This window comes from Scardinius erythrophthalmus, assembly GCF_964197995.2.
Source record: "Scardinius erythrophthalmus genome assembly, chromosome: 16".
In the NCBI taxonomy this organism is placed as follows: Eukaryota; Metazoa; Chordata; class Actinopteri; order Cypriniformes; family Leuciscidae; genus Scardinius; species Scardinius erythrophthalmus.
Window position 1 is genome coordinate 24974227 of NC_138236.1, and position 27977 is coordinate 25002203.

At 36.2% G+C, this 27977-nt stretch overlaps 4 protein-coding genes across 5 annotated transcripts; all 4 read left to right on the forward strand.

The window, feature by feature from the left end:
• The first annotated feature begins 4921 nt into the window (after nt 1–4921).
• Nucleotides 4922–6669, forward strand: hoxa13b (homeobox A13b). Its single transcript, XM_081388514.1, has 2 exons — nt 4922–5561; nt 6239–6669. Exons 1-2 carry the CDS (start codon nt 4937–4939, stop codon nt 6478–6480), a joined length of 867 nt encoding a protein of 288 aa, XP_081244640.1. The 5' UTR covers nt 4922–4936; the 3' UTR covers nt 6481–6669.
• A 6210-nt stretch (nt 6670–12879) lies between these two features.
• On the forward strand, nt 12880–16294 carry hoxa11b (homeobox A11b). The gene is given in 3 exon segments (XM_081388234.1): nt 12880–13369; nt 13371–14001; nt 14787–16294. Coding segments are annotated over 3 exon segments (1002 nt in total). The 5' UTR covers nt 12880–13231; the 3' UTR covers nt 15020–16294.
• A 1622-nt stretch (nt 16295–17916) lies between these two features.
• On the forward strand, nt 17917–22119 carry hoxa10b (homeobox A10b). Of its 2 annotated transcripts, none has more exons than XM_081388513.1 (2): nt 17917–19735; nt 21163–22119. In XM_081388513.1, the coding sequence occupies exons 1-2, from the start codon at nt 18943–18945 to the stop codon at nt 21435–21437; spliced, it is 1068 nt and encodes a 355-aa protein (XP_081244639.1). In that variant the 5' UTR covers nt 17917–18942; the 3' UTR covers nt 21438–22119. The 2 variants fall into 2 exon arrangements, with proteins under 2 accessions (XP_081244639.1, XP_081244638.1); XM_081388512.1 differs by having other exon boundaries at nt 17920–19735; nt 21160–22119.
• Nucleotides 22120–23692: 1573 nt separating this feature from the next.
• hoxa9b (homeobox A9b) lies at nt 23693–26387 on the forward strand. The gene is made up of 2 exons (XM_081389474.1): nt 23693–25334; nt 26014–26387. Exons 1-2 carry the CDS (start codon nt 24806–24808, stop codon nt 26250–26252), a joined length of 768 nt encoding a protein of 255 aa, XP_081245600.1. The 5' UTR covers nt 23693–24805; the 3' UTR covers nt 26253–26387.
• Nucleotides 26388–27977: the final 1590 nt, after the last annotated feature.

Sequence of the window (27977 nt, forward strand, 5' to 3'; positions counted from 1 at the left end):
TTATCTTCTAACTGTTGTTCATTGTGCTCTTTTTATTCGAATAAGTATTCGTCGAGTTTTCACTTCTGTCGCCGGGCGGCAGCAGCCACGTCAGATTTGTATTATTTTTGGCAAATGTGATCGTGAACAATCATCCAAACTGCTTAAGGCCACGTGGTGAATAACACGCATTCAGGCGACAAATTCTGCGTCGATTGTTACATCTCAATTTCTGTTTCGTTATTTTTGCATTTTATAATTATTGGTAGCCTATATCCTTTAATGGTGTATTGATTACATTAAACATGTTTCTAAAAATATCCAACAGGTGTAAACTCTTATAGGAGATGCAATGGCTCCTAACGATGCTTTTTTTCGTTAAGTGTGTGCATTCTGTAGTCTGAATTGTAATTGTACCTTTACAAGAAAGCATTTGTTTTCAGGAGGTATTCACTTAGCTAATACTTTAAAATAAGCTTTCTGAAATGACCAATTGCAATAATAGGCTACTAGACATCCTTCAAAAGCTTCAAAAGCGTGTTGAATGACCTACGAGTTCTCAAAAACTCTCAAACCCTCAACAAATTATCTAATTTAATTTTCTTTTTTATGTGGCAGAAATAAGTATGCTACATTTTAATGGCTTTTATTTAAGCTAATTGTGTGGACCTTGACACGATCTCCAGGTGTGGTCGAAATAGGATGTAGCCTAGCTATACTAGGGTTTTGAGTAGGCTAGGCCTAGGTGTAAAGTTGTTAGGTTTAACTACTTGAAGAAATGCCTCACTATCTTTATTTCCAGAACAGACAGGCTTCATAATTCGGAAAACAGAAACACAATATAGGCTTATAGCTAGACATTTAGCTGAGAAGACCTGTGTGTTTACAAGATGGCTCGTCGTTGCCTTTATATTTAGCTGCCTTTATATTGGTTCAAAACAAGCTTATTTTATTATTTATTTTCACATATGGCTATTGTTTTGTTCCATCAAAAATCATTTTGCATGTAAATGTAATATTACCTTGGGACAAAAAAAAAACATACAGTTTCCATTGACCGATTTATTAAAAACGTTTTATTTAGGATAATTAATTATATTTACTCCTGGCTGTACCCCATATCATTTTATTGTATAGTCTGGAACTTAGAGTAAAAATGAAAATATTTAGTCAGCTGTTTTCGCAGCTAGCCTATATGTCGTGCTATAACACACGTGTAACACACACACACACACACAAATAAAACTTGTAAGTCAAACTGTTTGGTTTCAGAGAAAGAGAATTATGCATGTGACGGATGTTTGGACTTTGAATCATGATGTGCCAATAAAACAATTTCTTCGAGTCTATTTCATTAAAACATTAACTAATGTTATGTGATCTTTGCTTAGGGACAACACACAAAATAGATTATTAAAATATAGGCTACATTTTCTTTTTTTACTCGTTGAGGTAACGTTTCATTATTGCGTAATAAAGGTGGTTGGTGATATTTGATCAGAACTGACAGGGAGCAATAATTCCACATTACTCTCAAAATAAACTGGACATCCGGTTTATGCTTGCATCGAAGTTGTGACGTTTATGAAAATTTTACATTTATGTAAATATAATTTAATTACAATAACGTCAGAAAAAGATGTTCCTAACATTAAATCCGTTAAAGTAAATTAATAATTAAGATAATTAATAATCGATTACCTATATTAATAGGCGTGCTCTGCATGTGTTTTAGATGTATCTGGCTATAAGTAGCTAAAACCAGTGCCGTTATTTCAATTTATAAAAGACATTTTTGAACATTTCCAGTATAGCTACCTCAAATTTTAAAAGATTACGCGAACTGTCAAACTGCGTTGAACGAAAATTTGATTGGAAAGTGATTTTTCTTTTTTTAAAAGTCCTATTAATTAAATAAGCTACCTGTTCGCAATATCAGTGTGTCTGAAATAGCCTACAGATACATTACCAGGTGAGATTTTAAGCCACGGTTCTAGTGTACAAAATAAGGACAGAAGGTTTCGTGCCTTTCAAATATTTACTTTTAATATACAGCAGCCCCGACTCTGCCTATATTGCCTTTCATGAGTGTTTGCAGAAGTATAGCTCGTTTAGAACCTGAAATTAACATTTTATAAATTTGTCTTAGGCAATAGTTCACTCAGTTCCAGTTCTTTGCTCGTGTTTTTGAGAGGAAATTAGATCCAAGCCTCGTTATTTCTTTGGTTGAAATTGTTTTAAGACTTATTTCAGTCTATTCCAATTACACATGCACATATAGTTAGAAAGTTCTCCCAAATGATCCCAAACCTTATACAAGTGTCTTCAGCATCTCACAAATACCAGTGCATCTATTTTTAATAAACATCGTCTTAAGACCTTAATATGCTCTGTGACTATGTATAGCCAAATAGCATGCAAGAATTTAAATTATCCCAATTCTCTTCTTCTGCATCTCATAAAATATCAGTAGAGCATCTATTTTTAATAAACATCATCTTAAATCCTTAATATGCTATGTGATTGTGTATATAGCCTAAAATAGAACGCATACATTAGTCCACTTCAGGCCTGGGCTACGACGAACAAACACGACAATTGTGGTTTAGATGTCAAATCTTGAGGGGAAAAAAATATTATTATTATCATAATTTTTTTTCAAGTTGATGAATAATGTAGCCCATTGCCGGTTGTCTCAAACTTCGAGGTCAATGTAGCTGTGCATTGAATCTTCTGGGTTTAGTCTGTGCACCAACAATTCTCACATCCGCCTGTTTACATGATGACTTTGTCTTTACACCGTTCAGCTATTGTGAGAGGGTCGGACAACGCTGAACGCTAATAGCTCAAGAAACCTTAAAAAGATCAAATAGGGACTTGGCGCCTAACATGCCAGTGTTTCCACGCCAGCAGCGAGCTTGTTTCCTGTGTACTTTACTTTGCTGTAGCTAGGCTATACAAACGGCTGCCCCTCGGTAACTAAAAATGACCTGATTTTTTTTTTTTTATCCTTCATCTATGCATCTAACAAACAGCTATGCTGAATGCATAATAGTAATTTTAAATGTACCTATATTGTTAAAATAAATCATCATATCTATCGTAATTGTAGCCTGCAGTATTCTTGAGGCTGATATATTATTCATGAAAGCTATAGGGACTCGCTGTTTCTCAGATTATTTGTTAACTATTTTAAAGGATCGTTCCAAAATCAAGGTGGTTTATTAATTCAACCGCAACAAGAAACTTACAAATTTCTGATTAAATGTATCATGTTTAAAATGAAAATCTGGGTTCGCATAGGCTAGGCCTACTCACATAGTCGCTCACCGTGTGCTATTAAGAAGAAAACTGATTTGAAAATAGTTAAATAAACGAAAAACGACTATTTCATTTTTATTGAGGTAACAATATAACAGTAATTATAATTATAATAATAATAGTGTCCTACTGTGATGATAACAGCACACACTGTAAAAGTTTTATCATTACTTTAACTCAAAATAAGTTTATAACTTTTTTAAATAAATTGTACAACTCGTATTTTTAAAGTCAGTTTAATGTAATTCAAGTGGAAATGACTTAAACACCCAATTTGATTGTACTTCAAATTTAGGCATAAAAGTGTAATAATAAAAACACTGTAAAAAATTATATTATTAATAAGTTATGACAACATGTTTTTACGTTGCTTTAACTCAATTTTTAACATTTTTATGTTATAGAAGATCCAACTCATTTTAAGTCAGTTTAATATCATTTAAGTTGAAATGACAAACATCCAAGTTGATTGTAGGCTACTTAAAAAATTAAGCAGCAACTTAAAAAACAATCTTTACAGTGAATAGCAATAATAGGCTATAATACGAAGCCTGAATATTGCCTCTCTTAGCTTCTCGCTATTTAATTCCAGCAGTGCCAGACCTCTGTGCCAACAAATAACCAGAACTGTACTGGAAACATTGATCAAGAGACGCTAATGCTGAATCTGTGGCATCACAACACAAGCACTGTAATACCTGTGTGCTCCTGTTTACAATTTACCCAGAGATGGTCGTTTCCTGCCAGACGGTCTAGCCTTCAGTGACAACAAGGGCCCTGGCTAGACTGCAACTTTCAACTTGACCTTGGCCTCCAGCCGTGTGTAACTCATATGTAAACGAGGCTTGCCAAATTGTGGGCTGGATTTCTAGCCGTATAGAGTAATAAACTGGTGGTCATTTTCATAAAGTGTGATTTGTTTTTTGACAATTTCATGGGCTCGAAATATAGTCGATGGCATTACAGAGATGGTTCCTTGTAGCGGCGCAAAAAAGAAAGAAAGAAAATAGCTACTTTAAGTCTTTTTTCTGTTCCTTGTTAAATTTGCGTGATCAATATTTTTGGAGATAAAAAATTAGACTGAAGAAATTATTCTTTTTCTAAAATAATAATAATAATAATAGCTTAATAAACCAAAACAGTTGCAGGCATGTTACTACAACATATATGGTGATTGAAACGCACCAACTAGAAAAACGATCCGCGTTGTCTTTTTCATTAACTGTATTTTAATAGTAGCCCATATGAAAATATGATATTTACGAATTTGTAATAATCTTACTGTTAAATAGCTATATATGAGGGTGCGTAAAATGTAGTGCCATTGCGCAATGGAATGCCACTTGGTTTCCTCTTTAGGATAAAGCTTATCATCAGAATCTTTATAGGTATTTTTGACCAAATCCTTCCACTTTGTTTCGGTTCAGCGCAGTTTGTATGTCTTGCTAGATCGGCGTTATCTCCAGTTTAGACGTTTATCAGCCTCTTTGCATATCACGTGCCTCCGCTCGTCCAATAATAGTCGGATCTTGACGCACACGGGACGCATGGGTATCTGTTACTCCACTGATCCACTGCTTCTCTTTCAGTCTTGGGGAATTCTAAAAGAGCTGCTAGGCTCCATGTAGGGCGTGCTATGACAGCGTCTTTACTCCTCCATTCCCGCTGGATTGACCCGGTGATGTTTCTCTATGACAACGGCTTGGATGATATGAGCAAAAACATGGAAGGATTTGTGGGAGGCAATTTTGCTGCAAATCAGTGCAGGAATCTTATTGCCCACCCGTCTTCTTTGGCCCCGAGCACATACTCGTCGAGTGAGGTGCCAGGGTCGGGCATGGGAGAACCTGTCAAACAATGCAGTCCGTGTTCGGCCGTGCAGAATTCTCCCAGTGCGTCTTTGCCCTATGGATACTTTGGCGGCAGCTACTACCCGTGTAGGATGCCCAAGTCCTGTCCGCAGCCCACCTCCTATGGGGAAAAATACATGGACACGTCTGTTTCTGGAGAGGAGTTCCCCTCTCGTGCTAAGGAATTTGCCTTCTACCAGGGTTACTCGTCTGGCCCTTACCAGCCTGTACCGAGTTATCTCGACGTGCCAGTCGTACCTGCGCTGAGCAGCCCTGCGGAACCGAGACACGAGTCTCTTCTGCCTGTTGAGACCTACCAGCCCTGGGCTATCACGAACGGGTGGAGTAGTCCGGTGTACTGCCCGAAAGACCAAACACAGTCAACAACCTTATGGAAATCGTCTATCCAAGGTAAAAATGCTGCACTTCTGCTTTATTATGAGAGGGGGGGGGGGAAGGTTGCTGCCTTACATTTTTTAAGTACAATCAACTTGGAAGTCATTTCAACTTAATTACATTAAACTGACTTAAAAATGAGTTGAATCTCGTATAACAAAGTTGAAATTTGCTTAACTTATTTTGATGAGTTAAAGCAATGCAAAAAATATATGTTGTTATAACTTCTTGATCATTTTGAGCTTTAGAAAAATGCTGGATTGTTTCAACCCATGTTTGGGTCAAATATGGACAAATCCAACCATTGGGTTTACAAATTTAATTAAAAAATGTAAACCAACGGTTTGTCCATATTCGACACAAACAGGTTGAAACAATCCAGCATTTTTAACAGTGGGAATAGGAAGATTCTAATCAATTAAAACAGGAGCTTACTAGAAATTATTCATCTAAAAAGTACAAATGGTATTCCCACCACTTTTCATGATTGCAAATAGTTTTTTATTTTTATTTTATTTAGAGGCTATGTTTTTTTTTATTTGTGCATGTTTTACTTGAGGCATTTTTTTTTCGTTGCACTGCCTTGGAGACATATATCAATGTTTTTTTATTATTATTATTATATGCTGTATTATTTGACACTGCTTTTGCAAGCAAACTTATTTTGATTTTGATCTGATTCTGACCCCTAGATACTGTGTCAGGTACCGATGGAGCGTCAGTGCGTCGAGGGAGAAAGAAGCGGGTTCCCTACACCAAGGTTCAATTGAAGGAACTAGAACGAGAATATGCCACAAATAAATTCATCACTAAGGACAAACGAAGAAGGATATCTGCTCACACAAACCTGACCGAGCGACAAGTGACCATCTGGTTTCAAAACAGGCGGGTGAAAGAGAAGAAAGTGGTCAACAAGTACAAGGCCATCAGTTAAGCTCTGGAAAAAAAAAAAGTAAAACTGAAATACCAAAGGGGTATAAATGGAAGGACCTTCAACATTATTTATTCTGAAATCCATTCCATCATCTGTTCACGAGATTACGCGGAGATGCGCAGGAGGGAAAATAATGTGTACATATTGCCAATACACTGACATTGTTATATGTCAAGAACAAGAACAATATACCCATATTCACCAATAGATTTTTTTTATTCTTTTTAATCTATGTCTTTGACAGAAACACGTGGGAGGATTGTAAATTCAACTCAACACAGTGAAAGAAAATCAGAGAAGTAAACAGACAAAACCATGGCAATTCGTGTAGGCCTATTTTTTTATTTAGATTTTTACACATCACGTTTCCATACAAACAACTGAACCTTTCAGACTTTGGATATGCATGCTACGCTAACTGTACACTAAATTTACCCCAAGACTGTTTCGAGCTTTTCTTTTCTTTTTTTGAACCCCATGCGCCATTTGTAAATAAAAAGTCGCTTTCATGCATCTGCGAACTATACAAATTCGCACGTGTTACTGCAGACTCTATGCAAATAAAACTCCCCATTTTAAGTGATGTATTTCAATATTTGTATCTTGATAATTATTCCGAATGTCAACTTTTTTGCCAAAATGTTTAACATAAACATAATAATATCTATTTATTTTGAATGTAGCTTATTCTATTTCCAGAAAGTAATGAGCAAAATAGAAGAATCAGCTGCTAATATGAATGAGTGAATAATGGCTGTGATATCATATTGTTGTCTTTCCCCAAATCCCTGAGAAGTGTTTTTTTTTTTTAAATAACCCTTTTCCATCCGCGTAACAGTGCTGCCATCTAGTGGCACACATATGCATTTGCCCTGACTTCCTGCAATTGGGTCACTGTTCCTCATATAAGTATTCGAGATCTGAAATCTACGAATACTAGGTTTATGTGTTTGAGTTAGTTAGCAAAGCACCGAAAAGTTATAATAGAAATTTTTCCATATTTTCAGTCATCAGATTCTACACACTTGGGCGCTTCATATAGGCTAATAACCTTTTTAGTGGTTCCCGTCATGGTATATTTTAGCGAATTTAGTTTAAATTAATTAATTAATTTAGTTTAAATTACATTTTATGAATTAAACAGATCGTAAACATAATTTGTTATCACTAGAAAATAATCGAAATAGCCCATTAAACATGAAAGTATTATGCAATCATTTAAGACATTTATCCTTATAGAACCTTTATGGCATGAAGCGCTCTTTAAAATTGAGTCAAGAACCGGGTTTTAAGCTACAGAAAACCTATGATTTTTTTCTTTGTTAAAGACTTGAAGATCACTGACTCGGATTCCAAAAACAGGTAAAGTAGGGGTAATATTACAGTATGTTTGTGTCGGTGTTTTGTGTGTTTTTTTCTTACACCATGCAAATTAAGCTACTTTAATATGAATAACATTGTCAAAAATAAAAATCTGAAGGAGAAAGAAGTGAGTGAAAGGCAGAAGACAGAGTATGCCTGATATTGGTGTATATAATCTTTTTCATACAATGCCCAATTTAGCCAAATACAGCTAAAAAAAGACTCACAATTTAGCCTTTGGAGTCACTCAAAATTACAAATTACGGTTTTAACGGAGTAGCCTACTTCTAGAATCCCAACTAACAAATATTTATACATAGGCCTACAATGTTTTATAGACATCATTTTAAAACAAACCAAAAAAGAACAAGCAAATAAATAAACAGATACGTAAATAATAAATACCAACAAAAAGTTCCGTTGAAATCAGCTTCCACAAATTAGAGAAAACCAAATGACACATTAAAAATAAAGAAAATGAATAAACACGTACAGTGTAGGCTATTTCCGATCAGATGTGAACTGAATAAAATAATTAGTGACATAACATTTCCCGTTTCAAATTTATTCATTTCTGACAGTCTTTTCAAATATTTTTTTTAGAAACTTTGAACTATTAGACATATTAAAGATTACTTGCCCAACAAATGCATTTTTAAATACAAAGTATCGGTGTACATTTGCCAATTGCTCAAGTTAAATGCAAACCAAAGACATCAATAAGAATAAAATACAAACACACACACCAGAAATTAAATGCAATAATAAATAATCCAGTTTATTTTTGTGTACTTGTCTTTTAATCTTTGCATTCTCGAAATTAATTAAGTCACATCGTGTAACAATGTTTCACCGCCAACGTTTTTATTCCGCAAAAACGGTAGAAGCAGTTAATTTATACACAAGTTTTTAAAAATATTATTATTTAAAGAATCGGAAATATTTTGACTAATCATCAACTTCTTTGTGCTTGTTACAGAGCTGATACAATTGCATTTCAAATAAGCTGATACATTTAATCGTTAATATGTTTCATTAACAATTGATCATTGATTTTATTGTATTCTATAAATGCATTAAATAACAACAACTCTACATTTAGATTCGTTATGCAATTTGTCGTTATGTCACAGCCTATATCACAGTATGAATAGTCGCAAATAAATGATCATAGAATCTATTTGTGGGATCTGAAAGCAGCCAATGAGCTGCGGTCTTGAAAAACGTCTGCGCATTCGGAAAGTGTGGAGAGGAGTACATATGGACGGGATTTACAATTTGCGTTTCAGTGTATCAAAGGACATTTCAATTTAGACTGTGCTGCCACCCAAAGGCACTGAAAAAAAATTCATTTTAGTAGGCCTAAACCAGTATAGGCAACATTGGGGATGTCTGTGTAAACTGAATTCAGATGCTGTTGCGTATGAGTTTATAACATTGCTAAATATTAGATATTATAAACTTCAGCTTATCGAAAGAAAATGGCTGGTGTTTATATAGCCTACTTTTGGATATGAAGGCTATTCGTTTTTACAAATATAGGATAATGTACGATGATGCCAACACACACGTTAAGATGTGAAACCGTAGGCCTACTGAAAGAAACAAGCAACAACGACAACAAAGCTCTTCCATTTCTCATCCAAAGCATTTCAACGTTAGATACTTGTCTAATAGGCTAATTTCTGCAGGCCTATGGGATAGGCTAAATAGAAATAGCCTAAAGTTTACAAATAAATCATAAAATTAATTATTCTGAAAAACACCTCATATACGTCTGACTTATATGGGCATGAGCAAGTCTTTGGTGCACACCAAATTATAAATTGTAATTCAGCTTTGAAAGTTTCATAATTTGTGCACTTTTGTTTACAGACGCAAAATGTTAGTTTTTTTTAAATAAAATTATGATGACCGAACAAAGCGTTTACTAATAAAATATGTTTTACTAAACTATAAATTCTGATATTCCTACTGATACTAACATGAATTTATGAAACGCCCCTTTTCCCTAATAAATATTTAGATATGTTTCAATAACATAAATTAGACGAAAGTGTGCTTTTTTCATACTTTTTTTTATGCGCTTTATCGCATTTTCCCCAGTGAAGGGCGCATTAAAGCTGTTCATATCAACATATTCAGACACAGTTTTATTTCACTTGTTTGGTTTCTATGCGGGTCTGCACTTCAGATAAATTTGGTCCCCTGTAAAACTGTTGTTTTCCCAGGTCAGCGTGACATCAACGTCGACACTCACCAAACTTTACCGTGCAAGTGCAAGGCAAAGGTTGGGTTTACGTTCACTCGTTAGCAACCTTCTTCAGTCAGTGTGACGGGAATCAGAAAACAAAAACATGGGGTTATTTTTTTCTATATTTTTAACATTTCACAGAATTCATCTATTAATAAGAGGTTACAGAGTAAAAACGTAGACATACATTTCCAAGCCTATCATTCCTATGGAAATATTAAAAGTGGGCCCTCAACTGCACTGCGACAAAACAATCTGTGCTAAGTAAATGCACCAAAGACAGTAAGATCACATTTTCACATCAAAATGAACCATTGTCGTTTCTTTTATTAATCTTAATTACAAATAAAATAGCTTTTCCAATATTGTATTCGTTGAATGCATTCTTTTTGAAAAACAGACTCTTGCTACTAAAAAGATTTTCAATTATTTTGTTATATAATGGCACGTTTATAACTAGCCTATATAAAAATTAATTAATTTAAAGTGTCGTTTCTATTTATAATCTTCGCATTCTCAAGGTGTCGTCATTCAACATAAGAACATATTTTCATTATTCCAATTTAAAGAGCTTTGTAAGGTAAACAGCCAAATCTAAATTTCTTTAAATGCATTGAACTGAAAATAGTGTTGTGAAATTCACTGCATTCGCCAAATAGAATTTTGCGCGAGCTTTACCGCGCTTTTACACGACAATTGAACGATTTACAATTTTCAGATGAGACTTGGGTTGTTAAAAAATCCAAAAACCACAGCTTTTCAAACTGGATTGAGTCGAACACAGAAAAATGTAATTTGTTCTGAGTAGAAGTGATGACAAATTGGCTTGGACTGTACCAATACTGTGCCTCTCAAGAAAGAAGTGCTAACTTGATCCAGTGCGAAAAGTTTATCGGTCATTTGCCTAATTCCTTTCAGAGTCAAAAGCAATGCTGACGAAAATGCCAAAGTTCCGTGCAATACAATTAAGCCTATACTCGTGGAAACCCTCAATCCTCATCCGGGGCGCTGTTAGGGCTATTTGTAAACTACCACTTACTATGTGGAAGTGACCATCACCCTTAATGTCTTGCTCACACACTCTCAAATAAGCCAAAACGCAATGTAAAGATTAAATTATTTCTTTGTGGAGTCATATAGAGCCAGTCGTGGGCCTGGTCAGCAATGCTACACTGAACGGCATCTTCTATTTTAACTCTATACATAGCACGATTATTGTTACTGACCGAAACATGCATGATCACCTTCGATGAACACTTGCATTTGTTCTTGTGGATTTAAGCCTGGAAGAAGCTAAAAATAGGACTCTCACCCGATACAACGCACGGGACCGTTGTCTCCCTTTAATATACTGTTACCCGTGACTTCAGGTCTCATTGAAGTTCACGAATTCCAAGTAGGTGGCGTCTCATGATCACTCTCCGACGGCCATGGCTTGTCTGAGCTGACAATGGCTGGAGGAAGATACCAAAAGCACCATAAAACCACGTCTGTCTTGGACTGGTTTTAGTTTTTGTTGCCTCCCAGCACAAGATTACTCATTAAAAGCTATAATACCAACGAAATCAGCGTTGACAATGAGGGAAAATGCAAACCATTCTAATCTCACAAAGAGCTCATTTTCGTTGTTTTACACATACAATCGCTTTACAGGCTTTGTTTCATCATAAATGTATGTATTTTGAGATTTTCGGATCTTGTTCATGGTTTAATCCAAAGTAATTCTAAGGGGGTCATATAAGCTAAAACTTAATGGGCCTCAACTGTGGTTTCAAGCCGCTTCACTGCATGACTCTGGTGCCCAACCCAGGCAAATTCTGCCTTTGTCTTGCCTTATACACAGACTACAGGGTACCTTCAAAGATTTTTTGGCAAGCGTAAAACGCTTTATGAATTCTGCACGGGAGAACGCAAATTTACCCTTATTGTAAATTGTGTTTTTGAATAAATACTCTAGATATGTGAAAAAATTATGAAATAAAGAAGCAAATAAAAAAACATATAGCTAATTTATGTATAGGTTTGAACCAAATGGCGCTCAAAACAAGTCTTATACTTGTACAAGAACGTGTACTAGCCTATTCATATTATGTAATTGATTAAATGTAGCCGGATTCTGCAGTCAAAATTAAAACGCATATTATTAAAACTAAAACTATCCAAATTAATTTAGATTTTATGTAGCACTCTTAAAAATAAAGGTATCTTAAAGGTATCTTAAAAATAAGGTTATTTAATGGCATTGATCGTTCCATGAAGAACCTTTAACATCCATGTAATCTTTCCATTCCACCGAAGGTTCTTTATAGTGGAAAAGGGCTTTGTATTTTTAGAATGTTCTTCACACTAAAAAAAAAAAAAAACGTTTTTTTTTAAAGACCTGTTCACTGAAAAGTTCTTTGGGGAACCAAAAATGGTTATTTTATTGAATCTCTGCGAAAACCCCTTTTGGAACCTTTATTTCGAACAGTGTGATTATAAATAATATTAGCTCACCATCATGCCCATCCAAAAGCGCCTTTTGTAAAATAAAATCCTTAATATTGCTTCAATATCATCTAAATTTCCAAATATAGTAAAACCCCAGAAAGGGCTTCAAATGAGTTAAAAGCGTAACGTATTATTGCGCAAATTGGTCGAAGGATATTTAATGTTCTGAAGTAACTATTGTGAAAGAAATGCAAATATATGAAACACAACGTAATTCTGTTTTATTTCCCCCACACAGGCATACCATTCGCTTTGGTGGCAACTCTCAATTAACAAGAACCTCACTTGCGAATTCAAATTGTACACATCGCTGCGAAATTCCTGGAATCTTTATTTTTAAGAGCCTATACAGTAAGAGAGAGAGAGTTACAGCGAAATGAGATGTCTGAGACAATAGAACAAATCCATAAACACGAGAAGCCATGGTGATGTTTAGTAAGGGCGCGTTGGCTGTTAAGCATGCGGATGGGTTTCTCCAGCAATCCAAAGCGTCAACATAACCAACTGTGGTCCACTGCATGCACACGTTCATCAATTAAAGTATCGCTCACTCCACGACTTGAACATCTGCACATGTTGGCATACAATATTCTAAGAGGTACATGTCAATTTCTGCCCTTGGTCACATGACTGGCGCTCTCTGGAATGGATGGAGATGGATCTCCACGTCAGCTCACGTCTCAAAAATTTCTGCTCGGCGGATCTGCTTCAAAGCCACTGAAGCTGAAGCAGTTCTGTACGACGATGCGAGGCAGTGCTATGGTTGTGGCGTGCCCAACCAAGTGTCATGATGGATTTTGATGAGCGGGTACCCGTTGGGTCTAACATGTATTTGCCCGGCTGCACTTATTACGTGTCTGGAACGGAATTTTCCAGCCTTCCTCCTTTTCTGCCCCAGACCCCGTCTTCATGCCCCATGACATACTCATACTCCACGTCCAGTTTGCCACAAGTTCAGAGCGTTAGAGAAGTGTCTTTCAGGGACTATGCCATTGACACGTCCAGTAAGTGGCACTCCAGGGGCAATCTGCCACACTGCTACGCGACCGAGGACATGGTGCACAGGGACTGCCTGTCCAATCCTGGAACTCTGGGGGACATGCTATCGAAAAATAACTCGGTTCTTTACCACTCCAACACGAGCCACTCGGCCAACGTGTATCATGGCAGCGTAGGGAGGAACGGAGTGCTTCCCCAAGCGTTCGACCAGTTTTTCGAGACAGCGTACGGGAACGTGGAAAACCAGCCGAGCGAGCACCCGGCGGACAGAGCGACCGGGAAGGCGCCTCCTCCGCCCGCGGACTCAGTCAGCGACAGTTGCCGGGGAACAGAGGAGGCAGAGCGGTGTGAAGAAACCAGCAGCCCGGAGCCATCTTCCGGCAACAACGAAGAGAAATTCAGCGGCAGCAGCGGCAGTACGTATTCAAGCAGTTCCGCGAGAAAGTTTCAGATGTAACGTGCTGTTGTTAAAGGTTTTATATGCTGTTTTATAAGCATATAAGGTTTACAGAGGGCCCTGTATATTTACCCTAACAAAACTTTGTTATAAACGCGAGATCACGTGCTCGAAATTGAAATTGGCCGTGAATGATAGGCCATTTCCCTTCGAGTCTTCTAAAACATGCTTTCAAGACTCATTACAGTCGGGCTATTTGTTAATGCAGCGTTATTTAAGAGATCATGGATATCCTGTGCTTATTTATCGCCTCTGACTGCACGTTTTACGTCAGGAAATTTTAAAGAGCATTTTTGTTTGGTATTGCGTTCATGTTAAATAGGCTACTAAAAGGCAAATCTTATCAGTTTTCTTATGTGGTTATTCGTATTTTTTTTTATTTTTTTTTTTTTACTTTTGTGGTGAATGAAAAGAAGGTGAAATGTTAAGCCTCCATTATAATCAAAGGAGCCTACACGTGTGTGTATAGTTGTAGAACTCGATATTTCATTAAAATAGCAATTTAAGGGCTGAATGTAGACTATAATGTGTTATTACTGATTTATCGTTTAATTAGTACAGTCAGATTTAGATAACGGAAACAGTTTTGTGCATAATTTTAGGGAAACGGCAATTGGGTGTAGCCTATTAACTATTTGTCTCTTCTGTATAAGCATTTATTTCAATTGTAGCCTATATTATTTTATGCAATTATTTCAATTTAAAGGTCAAAGGCATCGACTGACTTTCTTCTTTCTATTGCAGATGGACAGAAGACACGGAAAAAGAGGTGTCCTTACACCAAATATCAGATCAGAGAGCTGGAGAGAGAATTTTTCTTCAGTGTTTACATCAACAAAGAAAAAAGGCTACAGCTTTCCAGAATGCTCAACCTCACCGACCGTCAGGTCAAAATATGGTTTCAAAACAGAAGAATGAAAGAGAAAAAACTAAACAGAGACCGTTTGCAGTATTACACCACGAACCCTTTGCTTTAGATCGAAATCATTTATAGGGCGAGATGGTTCATTTCAAGTTCGTGGATGAACAATCCGAACAATCCCAGAGGAGATGAGACCTTTATTCCTCTGACAGACTTTTTCATCCATAAACATGCATTTATATCCTCTGTAATCTTTACCGTTTGAATTTAAAACTATTATTATGATGTTTCATTTTATTCAGTTAAGTGACTATTCAGTTTACAGGGATTTTGTTTTTGATATTATTATTATTATTATAATTATTTGTTATTATCTGACCAGGATCTGTAGTTTTTACATATGTGTCATATAGCAGTAAGTATATGCTTGAAATCTGTTTAGATGGAAAAAATGTTTGGGAGGGCGAGATATAAATTCTAGTGGACATAAAGGTGTTTTCAATCTGTTAAATAGGTAATACTTTACAATAAGGTCTCATTTGTTACTTAATGCATTAACTAACACGAATTAACGATGAACAATACATTTGTTACAGTATTTATTAATCTTTGTTAATTATAAAAATACAGTCGTTCCTTGTTTCTTCATGTTAGTTCACAGTGCATTAAGAAAAAACATTTGATTTTAATAAATGCTGATAGATTAATAAATGCTGTAGAAGTCTTAGTTCATGTTAACTAGTGAAACCTTATTATAAAGCGTTACCGTTAAATACTGTTCCTTGTGTTTTATAGGCCTACATTATTAGACAAAAAAGATTTTCTCATTGAATGACGCATATTTCATGAGCTGATTGTGATCTAAATGCATAACGCGCGCTATATTCTCTTATACTTGAATTGTGTTAACTTAAAGTGTATATTTGATATTACTCGTCTCACTGCGCATTCTCCAGTAAAATCGGTTCACTTAACAACACTTGTGTTCAAAAATGTCCAAAAAAAAAAAAGAAAAAGAAAAAGAGCAGAATTCTTATTTATTTTTCAACAGACATTGGGCATTTAAGGCAAAAGCAATAACTGAACCAGCACGGACAATGCTTGAGTCCCTCTGAAACCCCGAACCTCAATTGTATTTTAATTCTGTGTTTTGTCCACCTTTTTTCTTTAAAACGTGTGAAACAAATATATATCAATGTTGCAGGAGCTCATTCATGTTCACAATAATCTCTCATGTTTATGACGTCTCTTCAGTGTTATATAAATCAGTCTTGAAATATCTCGTGTTTTCTCTCTTTTTCCTGGAGCGGTATCAAATGTTTGATGGATCTTGCGTTATATTGCCTCCACGCGTTTTCTTTGATTCAAGGATCAAGTGTTTGCTGTTATTAATGCCTAGTATCCATTACGGAACTGCCCAAAAACATGGCTGTGTATGTTTCCATGAATCAAATGGCCTTTCAACAAATTGTTCTATAGATGTCGACCATCCAGATAGGCCTAAGTCTTCATATTATATTGCAGTTTTGAAAGCATGTAACATCTCAAACCTTCTTGAGAATTAAAGGAAAGTTATTTTGTCTTTCAACAACAACAACAACAATGAAAAGTCTCTTGTTACTTCCTAATTGTACAGTTTCCTTGTATGATCCAGAGCGAGAGGGTCACAAATATGATATGGCTCATGCCACTCGGAAGTCTAATAAACCAGGGCGAGCCTGGGCGACCATAAGATAATAAGGACTGTTTTACGCGATGACCCTGACGGTTTGCGCATCCTTTGAGGCTCGATGGAATTTCGCTCTATAATTACGGCACATCCCCCCGTTGCTGCAGCAACTCGGCCATAAAACCAGTCTTAGTCTGGAGCATTTGTAGAATTGGAGCGAGGTGCCATAAACCGTCTGAGAACCAAGGTTATTAACTGTGACTAAGAGCTAGAAAACAACGCCTGGAACCATTGAAAGCTTGTGTTCACGGACTTTTCCGCCATCATTTGTCTCAGAGTCCCATCATGGAACCACGACTGGATTGTTCACTATTTCGCAGCGCCGACGATACACTTCATGTACACTGGGTGGCGCACTTTAGATCAATGTCATTGCCGGGTATCTAAAATCCCTGCTGAAACATGTTTACTTTGTGTGCGGGCAAAGGACAACATCTTCGTGACTATACAAGGCGCTGTTTCAGGTAAATATAGCCAAGCAACCATTTAGATATATATCTGTTTTTTGTCAGAATTGCATTTATTATTATTTTTTTAGATAACAATAACACAATCATGTTCCAAACGTAGCCTACATGTAAAGTTGAATGATTAAAAAACTTAATTTAAGTAGTAACTAGTTGTATTAGTGCGAAAGTGTTTGTTTGTTCCTGATAGTTAGCCAATCAGAGCTTTTCTTTTTTTAAAGTAGGCTAATTTTGAGAAATTGTAGACTTGTTTTGATTCTTGATGGCCTAACCTTGATGGACTGTAGTTTTTTTATTCCAAAATATTTCCTAAGCAATATAAAAATACGTCTTTTTACGGATTATTTTGATGTGTTAAATAAAAATAAAAACACATTCTCTTTATTATCTCTTTATTCGTTTTTATTGGCTAATTAATATGCAATTGCATTGCCTTTTAAAACAATGCCCGTTGATTTGATGATGCGTAAAGCATAACCTAAATAAATATAATGTAATAAATGTAATCTAAATAAATGTAGCTTATTCCAATCGTTAAAATTAATCGCTCAAAGTAGCCGAAAAGATTAACTTTCAAATAATATATATATTTTTTTTAGGCAATAAAAAGCATGTCTCTTATGGTGACATTGTCACTCGTTATGTGATTCAAAACATGATTATTGGAGCAGGGACAACTTAACTATCAAGAAAATTAGTTCGTTTAATTAGTTTATTTCTTTATATTGGTGTCCCATTTTTTTTCAATGGTTCTTTCGACTCGAGTCCTCCAATTGTTCTATTTAGTCACTTTTTAAAAGCGCATGTTAATGGCAATCTTGTTATCAGAAATATGTTAATTTCAGCTATAAGACGATTGATGATATGGACGTATAAAGAGCTATGCCTATTTGTGGATCTCTGTAGGAATATCATTTAAAAACCGCTGGAAAGAAAAGTTCAGAGATAAAGCAACCACATTTTTCAGCCGCATAGTCAGAAAAAAAAGAAAGTAACCAATCTGAGAGAAAAAATTGTAATAGTATTTCCTGTAATTAAATGCAAATTAAATTACATAGCCTACAACTGCGGACATCACACACACAGGCTGCTTTTCAGATGGAAATATCCCATGAGCGTCAAAAATATGCAAAGGTGAATCACATTCAACAATTGCGTTAAAATTATCCGTAAATCATTTAAATGCCATGGGTTTGTGGTTAGATTTGTCTCTATATTTATGAAGGTTATTATATCTTTTAAATGATTTAACTCATAACAGTATTGTAAAAAATAGGCTTAAATAGGCCTATATGTAGCTTTAAGATTATCACATGCTAACTGTTTATAATATTCTATGGAAATCCACATCCGCCTCTCGTTTTGAACTTGAGTGTAAATAAATTGTTTTGACCCACCGCGTGCATGAAAACCAGAAGAGCAGTCTGTAACTCACTGTTTATGTGCTTAAAGGACTGTTGGGGCAATTACAGTGTATCATAAAGGTTTACAATTTTAGCACTTGATCTCCTTTTCGATACCTTGTTGCTTTTTGGTTTTATACGTGGCTCGCGAGGCTCAGCGGCAATGTCAGTGTTAACGAAGTCAGTGGTCGTAAACATAACGCAGTTCAAGTTAAATTCTGTTTTTATTCGCTTATACTTTCCGAAAAACGAGTGATCAGGTTAATGTTGATTTGACTTTTAAAAAAAATCAAGCAGCTTGAAAAAGATATGGGACACAACGGTTACGTGCGCGCACAGAGGGAGGAGTCACCGGTGCTCGTTGCGATTTAATTGGCTGTTAGCTCACACCGAGTTGTATAGTTATCAGTAATTATATTCAGCATGTTTTGCACAAGAAATGTCATCCAGAAAGGGCAATCTTCTTCCACCGTCAAATTTTACCACAAAGATGTCATGCTCCGATAGTCCATCTGGAAACTCGTTTCTGGTAGACTCCTTGATCCACGGAAGGGCCGAGGGAAGTGGACACTACTACCAAAACAGCGGAGTCTACTTGCAGCCGACCTCAGAGTATTCTTATGGACTGTCGAACTGTGGCTATTTTTCTGGACTCAAACGGAACGAGGGCAATTCGCAAAATGTAGTGCCTGCTACATGTGGGCCGTATCAAGGCATGGAAACATGGCTGGAGACGTCGAGGTCCTGTCGCATTGAACAGCCTAACAACCAAATAACCCCACGCTCGTTCTCGCCCACCATAAAAGAGGAGAACTCTTACTGCTTATACGAGTCTGAGAAGTGTCCAAAAGACACCGTGACAGAGGATATATCGTACTCGCGGCTGACACCGAACTCATGTCCATCTAGCAACAATAACGGCTGTGTTCCGGTGCCCGGTTACTTCCGTCTATCGCAGACTTGCAGCACATCAAAAGGTTTTCCAGACAACCAGTCTATATCGACTCATCTTGCTTCTGCTGCTGCTGCTGCTGCTGCTGCTCAACGCTCGAGCCGATTTGACAGCTCTCTTTCAGCCATAGCAGCAGAAGCGAGCCGGGAAGAGAGCGAAGAACCCCCCGCATGCGCACCATGTGCCCCGGGAAGAAACAAGGAGCTAAGGGGGTCCACTGGCACCGCTTCATCTCCCGAGCCACCGGACAGCCCGGAGAAGGCGGTCACTGTTACTAAAGGTTAGTTTTGTTGCCCATTGTTAAAGTACCAAAGGATTCTGGACGTCCTTTGGGCGCGTATGGAAACATTAACGCCCTTGCGCGCGATACATATATGGATTTGTTTTTTGTAGATTCCATATACAGTAAAGAAAAAATATTTTAAACACCCCATAAGGCAAGTTTAGTAAGCATAATAATGTGCGAGATTCTTCTCATTTAGAAATACATTTCGGACGATGTGCAGCACGCAAACCAATTCAGAATAACATAACATTCCTTCGAGACAAATGCAATGTACTTATAGATTTTTTTTCAAGCACTTGTTTTTAATAGCATACAGAGCATTTAAAACATATTGCTCAATATATATAATTTAATAAAAGTGCACATTTTATTAATATGTTCACACACATTCACATAGCAATACATTCCTTTGTGTCACACGCAAAACTGTGCTTCAGTTTCCTAAATGTATCTAAAAAAAATGTAAACGATCACATTAAACGTTTAAAAAACAAACAGGGCCTATTGCTCACGAGTCTGGACCCATGGACTATCCCCATTTCAGTGTGTATTTAGGAAGCCTGTTTTTCATTAGGCTGTTTGTGACAACATGATATCTGGTGAGATCATCTACTGTGGGTTATAAAAAAATCTAGATGCATATGGCGAGTTAGTTTAGTTACACTTCCCGTGAACAAAAATATATATTTTTTTGTACTTCTAATCTTTCCACAAGAAACGACCGATAAAGCGTCGTCATCAGTGCCTTTATAAGGCAAAAACGAAATATTGATTTTTTTTTAAATCAAATTTAACTTTCAGATAATAGTCAAAAAAACTGAATTAATAAATCGCACGCCAATATTATTAATATGGCTACACGCAATAATCTCACAAGGGTCATAATTTACATTAAAACATTATTTACGCAAGTACTAATATGCAACTGCTGAACAGAATGCATACTTGATGTGTAATTATTTTATGGATTTTGTTACTGTGTTATTACTACGGTGTCTTTGTTACACTGTAATTAAGTTCTGAGTAATATTAAGTAACTGCATGTACACTGTCAAATTCTGTTTAATAAGTTATGACAATTTGTTTTACATTGCTTTAACTCGTCAAATAAGTTTCAACTCATTTTTAAAGTCAGTTTAGTGTAATTTAAGTTGAATTTACTTCAACATCCAAGTTGATTGTACTTAAAAATTGAATGCAGCAACTTTTGTTACAGTGGGGTTAGGGTAAGTTGCATGTAATTACGCATAATTTATAGTTATTGCTATAGTATCTACATGTAACGTGTAACAATGACACTGTAAAATAAAGTGTTCTCCTTTAGTCATTAGTTGGTAGACTATAATTAGGCGTATTGAGCCTATAAAGTGTTGTGGAATGGGGCTAATACTGAACTAATATTTCCCTCACGTTTCCAGCAGGAGATTCCAAAAGTGAGAGTACAGCTAACTGGCTGACTGCGAAGAGTGGCCGCAAGAAGCGATGCCCCTACACCAAACACCAGACACTAGAGCTGGAGAAAGAGTTCCTCTTCAACATGTACTTGACACGAGAGCGTCGCCTCGAGATCAGCCGCAGTGTTCACCTCACGGACAGACAAGTCAAAATCTGGTTTCAGAACCGACGGATGAAGCTGAAGAAAATGAGTCGAGAAAACCGAATCCGAGAGTTGTCGACCAACTTCAGTTTTACATGAAGCCTGTTCGCTTTATAGATCTCTGGCGCCCTCCTCCTCCATCAGCTGCAGTGCCATACAACAAACCGTCTCCGTAGGTGTGTGTGTGTGTGTGTGTGTGTGTGTGCGTGCGCATAAATGACTTGGTGCAAGATACTATTGATAACTTATTGTGTGTCGTATACTGTTGACGTTTTTATCTGTTTATGTATAATTTTATTTGATCCCAGTCGTCATAACATGTCATGGTTATTTATAAACTGTCAAGACTTCACTGTAAAAGCAAGAGAGGAAAATATATGCTGAAGGTGTTCATTGTACATAGCATTCAGACTATATTGTACATTTATTGTATATAATTGCGATATTTGCATGTTGTAATAATAATAAGTATTATGGAACCATTTTAAATAATAACAATACGTTTCTTCTTAAGTACGACCTTGTCATGTAATTTGTTGTTCTAGGCATAAGTCCAGTTCTTAGAAACTTGTATAGTTATAAACATGACGGGGCTTCCTATATTGTTTTATCAGGTACAATCTTTCTGAAAACACAGGCTGGACTCAGATGTAAATTAATTATTCATACGTGACAGAAAATAAATAAAGGCATGTACGTAAAACTGATAGCCTACTTTTAAACGATTCTTTGAAACACTCCTGATTTTCTTTATGTAATGGAGTAGTGATGACTGTAATTTTACTGACTGTAAAATTAAACGATTTATATTATTTCCTTTACAGTACTGGTCCCGTGAAGAGTCACACGCAAATTATTATTCCAATCATTCCTATTCCTGTGACAAATCTATTCCTGTCGACATTCAGATTATTTTAATCTAATTTAAATACAACGGAATATCCCATGAAAAGTCACACTGGTGGGATCACAGCAGTGTGGGCAAAAAAAAAAAAAACCTTTTATTGTACTTATTTGCTTGTGCAACACACAATGTCGATACAATAAATAGATAAAAATACAGCGTTGCCATCTTATCTCCTCAAGCAAGAAACAAAGACAACTGCTGAGTGATTTAGGTAGTTTCATGTTGTTGGGCTTTATTTTACATCCCCACAACACGAAACTGTCTTAATTGCCTCGCAGTGGGATTCAGCACAACAACAAGACAAATATGTTGCGAGAATAAACTCTGAGAAGAGTTTAATTAGAACTATAAAAAAAGTTGTTTAATTCATTTCAACTTCAGTTACGTTAAAAAAATGAGTTGATCCTGTATAACTTATTAAAAAAAAGTTTTGTATATTTTGACTTCTTATTGATCATATATTTGTTTACAGCTGTATATAGTCTAGCTAAAACAAAAACACTATGCAATTCTAAACAACATTTGATATATTAACGACGTTATTTGAATGCATGAACTGCACTGTTGAACTGAAATCTTTAGATCGGCGTAAAAAGTAAATGGTGGAGCGCAGGTGTTGATAGCAAGGCCTCGGTTACGATCAATGCACTTTGGCCAAAGCCGCGTGCGCACCGGAGACTGAGAGCACGCCCACATTGCCGGATGCGTCTGCTGGGCCGGAGGAAAAAAACACAAAGGCTTTATTGGCCATATTCAGGCCAGACCGCCAAGTTACAACCCGAAGAAAAACAGAGTAATAGCCCCTGTTGTAAACAGAGTCTGTTGAAGTGCCCAGAGATCCACTCTTCCGAGGACAAGATCACAGCAATGCTCATTGACCAGAGGGAGAGAATTTGCTTCTGGTCGCCAATGGTTGTCCTCTATTGTCAATGTTTTCAAGGATAAGGCTAAAAAGATTTGACTGTTATCAGCTTTAAATTCAACTATTTCCCATTAGAACAACACTGTATATAGTCAAAGTTTACAATAACAACGTTTCTGATATTCAAAACATCACGCAGGCTATTGTTTATTTTCTGAGTGATTATAACATATGCTGTCCAACGATGCTTAAATTTAACCACTGGAATTATACGAATATATTTACAATTAAGTCACTGAATATAGCCAAAAATTTGTTGCCAAAATTTTTAGTCTAGAATCAACTTGTAATTTTAACTTAAATTACACTGACTTTAAAAATTGAGTTGATTCCATTATAACCTATTAAAAAAGTTGAAAATTGCTAAACTTATTTTGATTAAAGCAAATATGTTGTCATAACGTATTAATCATACATATATATAGGCTATATATATATATATATATATATATATATATATATATATATATATATATATATATATATATATATATATATATATATTTTTTTTTTTTTTTTACAGAGAGGGATATTGTAAAACAAACATTTTCTGCTATATATATTATCTTAATAACGAATACAAGAACAGTAGCCTATCACAACAAAATTGTGATTGTTCCATAATATTGTGATAGATGATGTTTTTGCAGGGTTGAACAATACCATTTATTAATTTCTTTATTTGCACCGTTTTAATCTCTACATTTTAATATTTCACAGCTGTTGTAAGATTTTATTTAGATGCGTAAAGCTTAATTTTAAACATAAAACTAATTTTTTATATTGTAGAAATAGCATCTGATCAAGTTTTTGTAACACTATTTTATTTTTTCTCTCTCTCTCAGTTAGATTTAATTCACAATCAGTCGTTCGCGTTCAGATTTAGTTTAACTTGCTGAGGAGAAGACTGAAGGTTTGCGCGCGCGTTACTGAATGACTGGTCACTTAGCAGGTCATATCTCAACCATCCAAGTGGCACTTATGGCCATATAAAGTATACATACGGCTCACGTAAAGATCATTTTTATGTCTGGACTATTTTATGTCTTCTTGTGCTCGACAAGGCATTGCGGAATACGTGTTCATCATAGATTTGTCTGCAGAATTTGTGAAAAATAAACATGTTCCGTCTAAAGCAAGGTTGATGTTGAACTGGACGCCAGTGATTAAGCTATAGCCTACAATATGACAATGTATTAACGCAATGTTTATGGATTTATTTTATTATCGCAAACAGTAGGCTAGGCCCAATACATTACAATTTGGATATACGAACTTCTACAACGACGCGTCTCAAATAACCATTTTTGTTACGCTCGGTTATTATATGCTGAAGTTTAACAACATGAATAAAAGCAAATCCACCTTCATAAAAGCATATGGCTATACCATTAAAAATATGACTTGTAAAATGGAGGCCATTTAACCGTGCGTACTGGCTAGGCTTTCCCCTTTATCTCCCACAGTCACGTGTCTAGCACATCCAATCCAATCTCTGCAGTGATTCAACTTATCAGAGGTCTGTAGTTCACCGCGAAGTCAAGTAGTTAGTTACTTGATTTCAACGGATTCTGCTTTTGTGGCAGTTTCATTGTGGGTGTATCCGTCCGGCTGCTCTCTCTTTGCTTGTTTTTTGTTATGTCGACATTGGGGACACTGAGTTACTACGCTGACTCACACATTCCACACGAGAATGACGATCATTTGGCACCGAGGTTCTCATCTGGACCCTTGGTCCAGCAGCAGGCTCGCGAACTGACGCTACTTGAATATGGCGAACAGGAGCCGTACACTTTCCAGGCCAAATCGTCAATTTTCGGGGCGTCGTGGGGTCCCGTGCCAGTGCACCCCCCAGGCGCATCTATCGCCTACCAGCCGTACATTCATCACCCATGTTCAACAGGAGAACCCGATGGAGCATCCGTGCGTTCCTGGGCGCTGGAACCGCTTCCTGCCCTTCCTTTCACGGGATTATCCACAGATACGCACCATGATATAAAACTAGAACCACTGGTTGGGAATGGTGAGTGCACCACGCATACACTGCTTGTGGCCGAGACTGACAACAATACGAGCCAAGCGGAGAGGAAGGTACCAGACGATGCGGTTTCCAACGGATCACAGGATGACAAAACTCCAGCAGAGAAGAAGCTAGATATAGACCCAAGTAAGTGCAACTATCAGAATGTTTTTTTTTTTCATATATATGAACAGGCTTCGTTTTTGACTACTCAAACAGATGAATCCAATAGGAGTCGATTTGATATGTAATGAGAGAAGAGATCTATTGTAGATTGTATGCATATCAGCTATCCAGCATTTTCCAGTATAGGCCTAAAGCTAAAGTTCTTCTAGCCATTTCTTTTTTCTTTTTGTTCTGTGGGTGGCAATAATCTGCATTTGCATTTGACAGCCTGTTTCAATGGAAAGTGTCCAGTAATTAAAAACCACATATTTTCAAGAATTCTTTGAAGTGCTGCCCTAAATTATAGTGTGGTTTTAGACACAATACATTGGATTAAATTGTATATATATAAAGCTGGATTTTCTTTCTTCTAACAGACAGTAAGGCCCTTGTTTCCCCTTCATTCAAGGATGCCAAAAACTGTCAGAAGGAAGAAAATTATAGCTTGCACATAAAATTTTCGATCATATAAACTATATACCCGCAGGCCGGAAACATTTAATCCATGATATTGCTCTCCAATTTCTCAGCATATAAAAAATTCTAGTCAAGTAGCCTTTATTTTAGACTCTTCTTTCTTCTCGCGCGCTGGCCATAAAATGGCCGCAGTATTTTCCAAGTGGCAACATGACTAGCTCTCTCTCTCCGACCCTTCTTGCAGATAACCCTGCGTCCAACTGGCTGCACGCGAAGTCCACTAGGAAAAAGCGCTGTCCATACACTAAGCATCAAACTCTCGAGCTGGAGAAAGAATTTCTGTTTAATATGTACCTCTCACGCGACCGTAGATATGAAGTGGCAAGACTCCTAAATCTCACCGAGAGACAAGTCAAAATTTGGTTCCAAAACCGTAGGATGAAGATGAAGAAATGCAATAAAGACCGTCCAAAAGACATTTAAAAAGTGGAAAGCTGTAAATGCGCACTGCAGATGTGAATTAGCCTGTCTTTTCCCTCATGCACAACCACAGTAGATTATTATTAATAGCCAACATTTTGTAATGTTAGATTGCACAAACCTTTGATCTGAGCTTGTATATATATATATGATTGTGTCTTTGTATACAGCTTGTTGGTGATAGTTCTCTTATTTGTTCTGCTGCATTTCGCATTGTGTACATTTTAAATATGTTAAAAGTGTTTTTTTTTTTTTTTAAGTAGCCTATACCAGTTCATGATTTCAGGGAATAGTTTCTGCGATATGAAATGCTGATGATATGCATGACTATTTTTTTTATTATTATTCAAAAATAAATGGTAGCGTAATGTATCAATGTTTAATGTGACTACCTAGATGTATATGAACTACCTATGTATTAAGATGAATTAATTTATGTTGTGTTGTTCGTCTTTGTAATATTTCAGTGAATTTTGTAACATTTACGTGCTTGTAATGTTATATGTGAAAATTGCATACGCCAATACCTCAAATCAACAGTGTTAGTTCTTTTCAAATTAAATGTGTACATAATAAATAAATTTCTGATAAATAGTATTCGTTAAGACTCTCTATTCGAAAATAATACTTTTTCTTGGGTTTCATTGGTTACAATAATTGCTAATGAAGTGCAGATCTGCATCGATAAAGCAATAACTGCAGTCAAGTGTTTGTGTGCTATACAGCACATAAAGTTCCAGAATCATGAAAGACTCAACATTAATAAATCGTCCCTCAACGAGCTTGACAGTGACTGCAATCCCGTGCTATTTTTACTCGAGAAATATTTTACCGCCCTCCAAAAAGTTTTACACTTCTCATGCGCGCTATAGGCTACCGTTATCTTGCAACCCACTGTTTAGTGTCCTGTTAACGACCAGGACGCCGTTTATCCGAATAAATAAAGCTTAGTTTGATGCTCGTAGGCCTGCTCTATTTGTGCCTCGCCCCTGCGAGCGATATTAGTGGCCGTGCGGCAATAAACCACAATCACAGTCTTAACTGTTTATGGGGTGCAAAGCGCTTGAGGGCGGAACTACGACTTTTTGTAGGCGTGTCAATACAATTACATGGGATATATTTTATAAAATTTTGAATGTACGTTTTTTATTTATTTAAAAATTAAAGTTTATTTTGTATTACTTTTTATTGTATTCTTATTAATATTATGCTATTATTATTATTATTATTACTATTATTTGCATTATCTGTATTAAATAAACACAAAATAAAGAAAAAAAAAACTATAGGCTACCTTGCTTGCAGATCTTCAAAGGCTCTAACCCAGACAGCATCGTAAAATGGGGCTTATAGCCACACTGCCTGTTTTTTTCCTCTGCTAATTACTTTATTACTCCTCAGCAACAATTAAAACGTTGCAGAACTGATCACCCATTTGTTGCGGAAACAAAACTATTGACGCATTGTACTTTTTCTTGCTGTGTCCAGTATCTTTGCTATTTTGCATTTTTGGTAATTTAAACGTAGCCTAAGCATTTTTTTTTTTTACTTGATTTATTTAATTTGTTTACTTTTATGTACTCTTGTTCTGTTTTTTAAGCCTTAAAGATGAATCATAAAGGTGCACTCGTTTTTGCTAAATGGTATGACTATAGGAATTCTAAATATTTCCGTTTTGGTAAAGTTGCACCCTTATTTAACACCCGATCCATCAGTGAATCAGCTCAT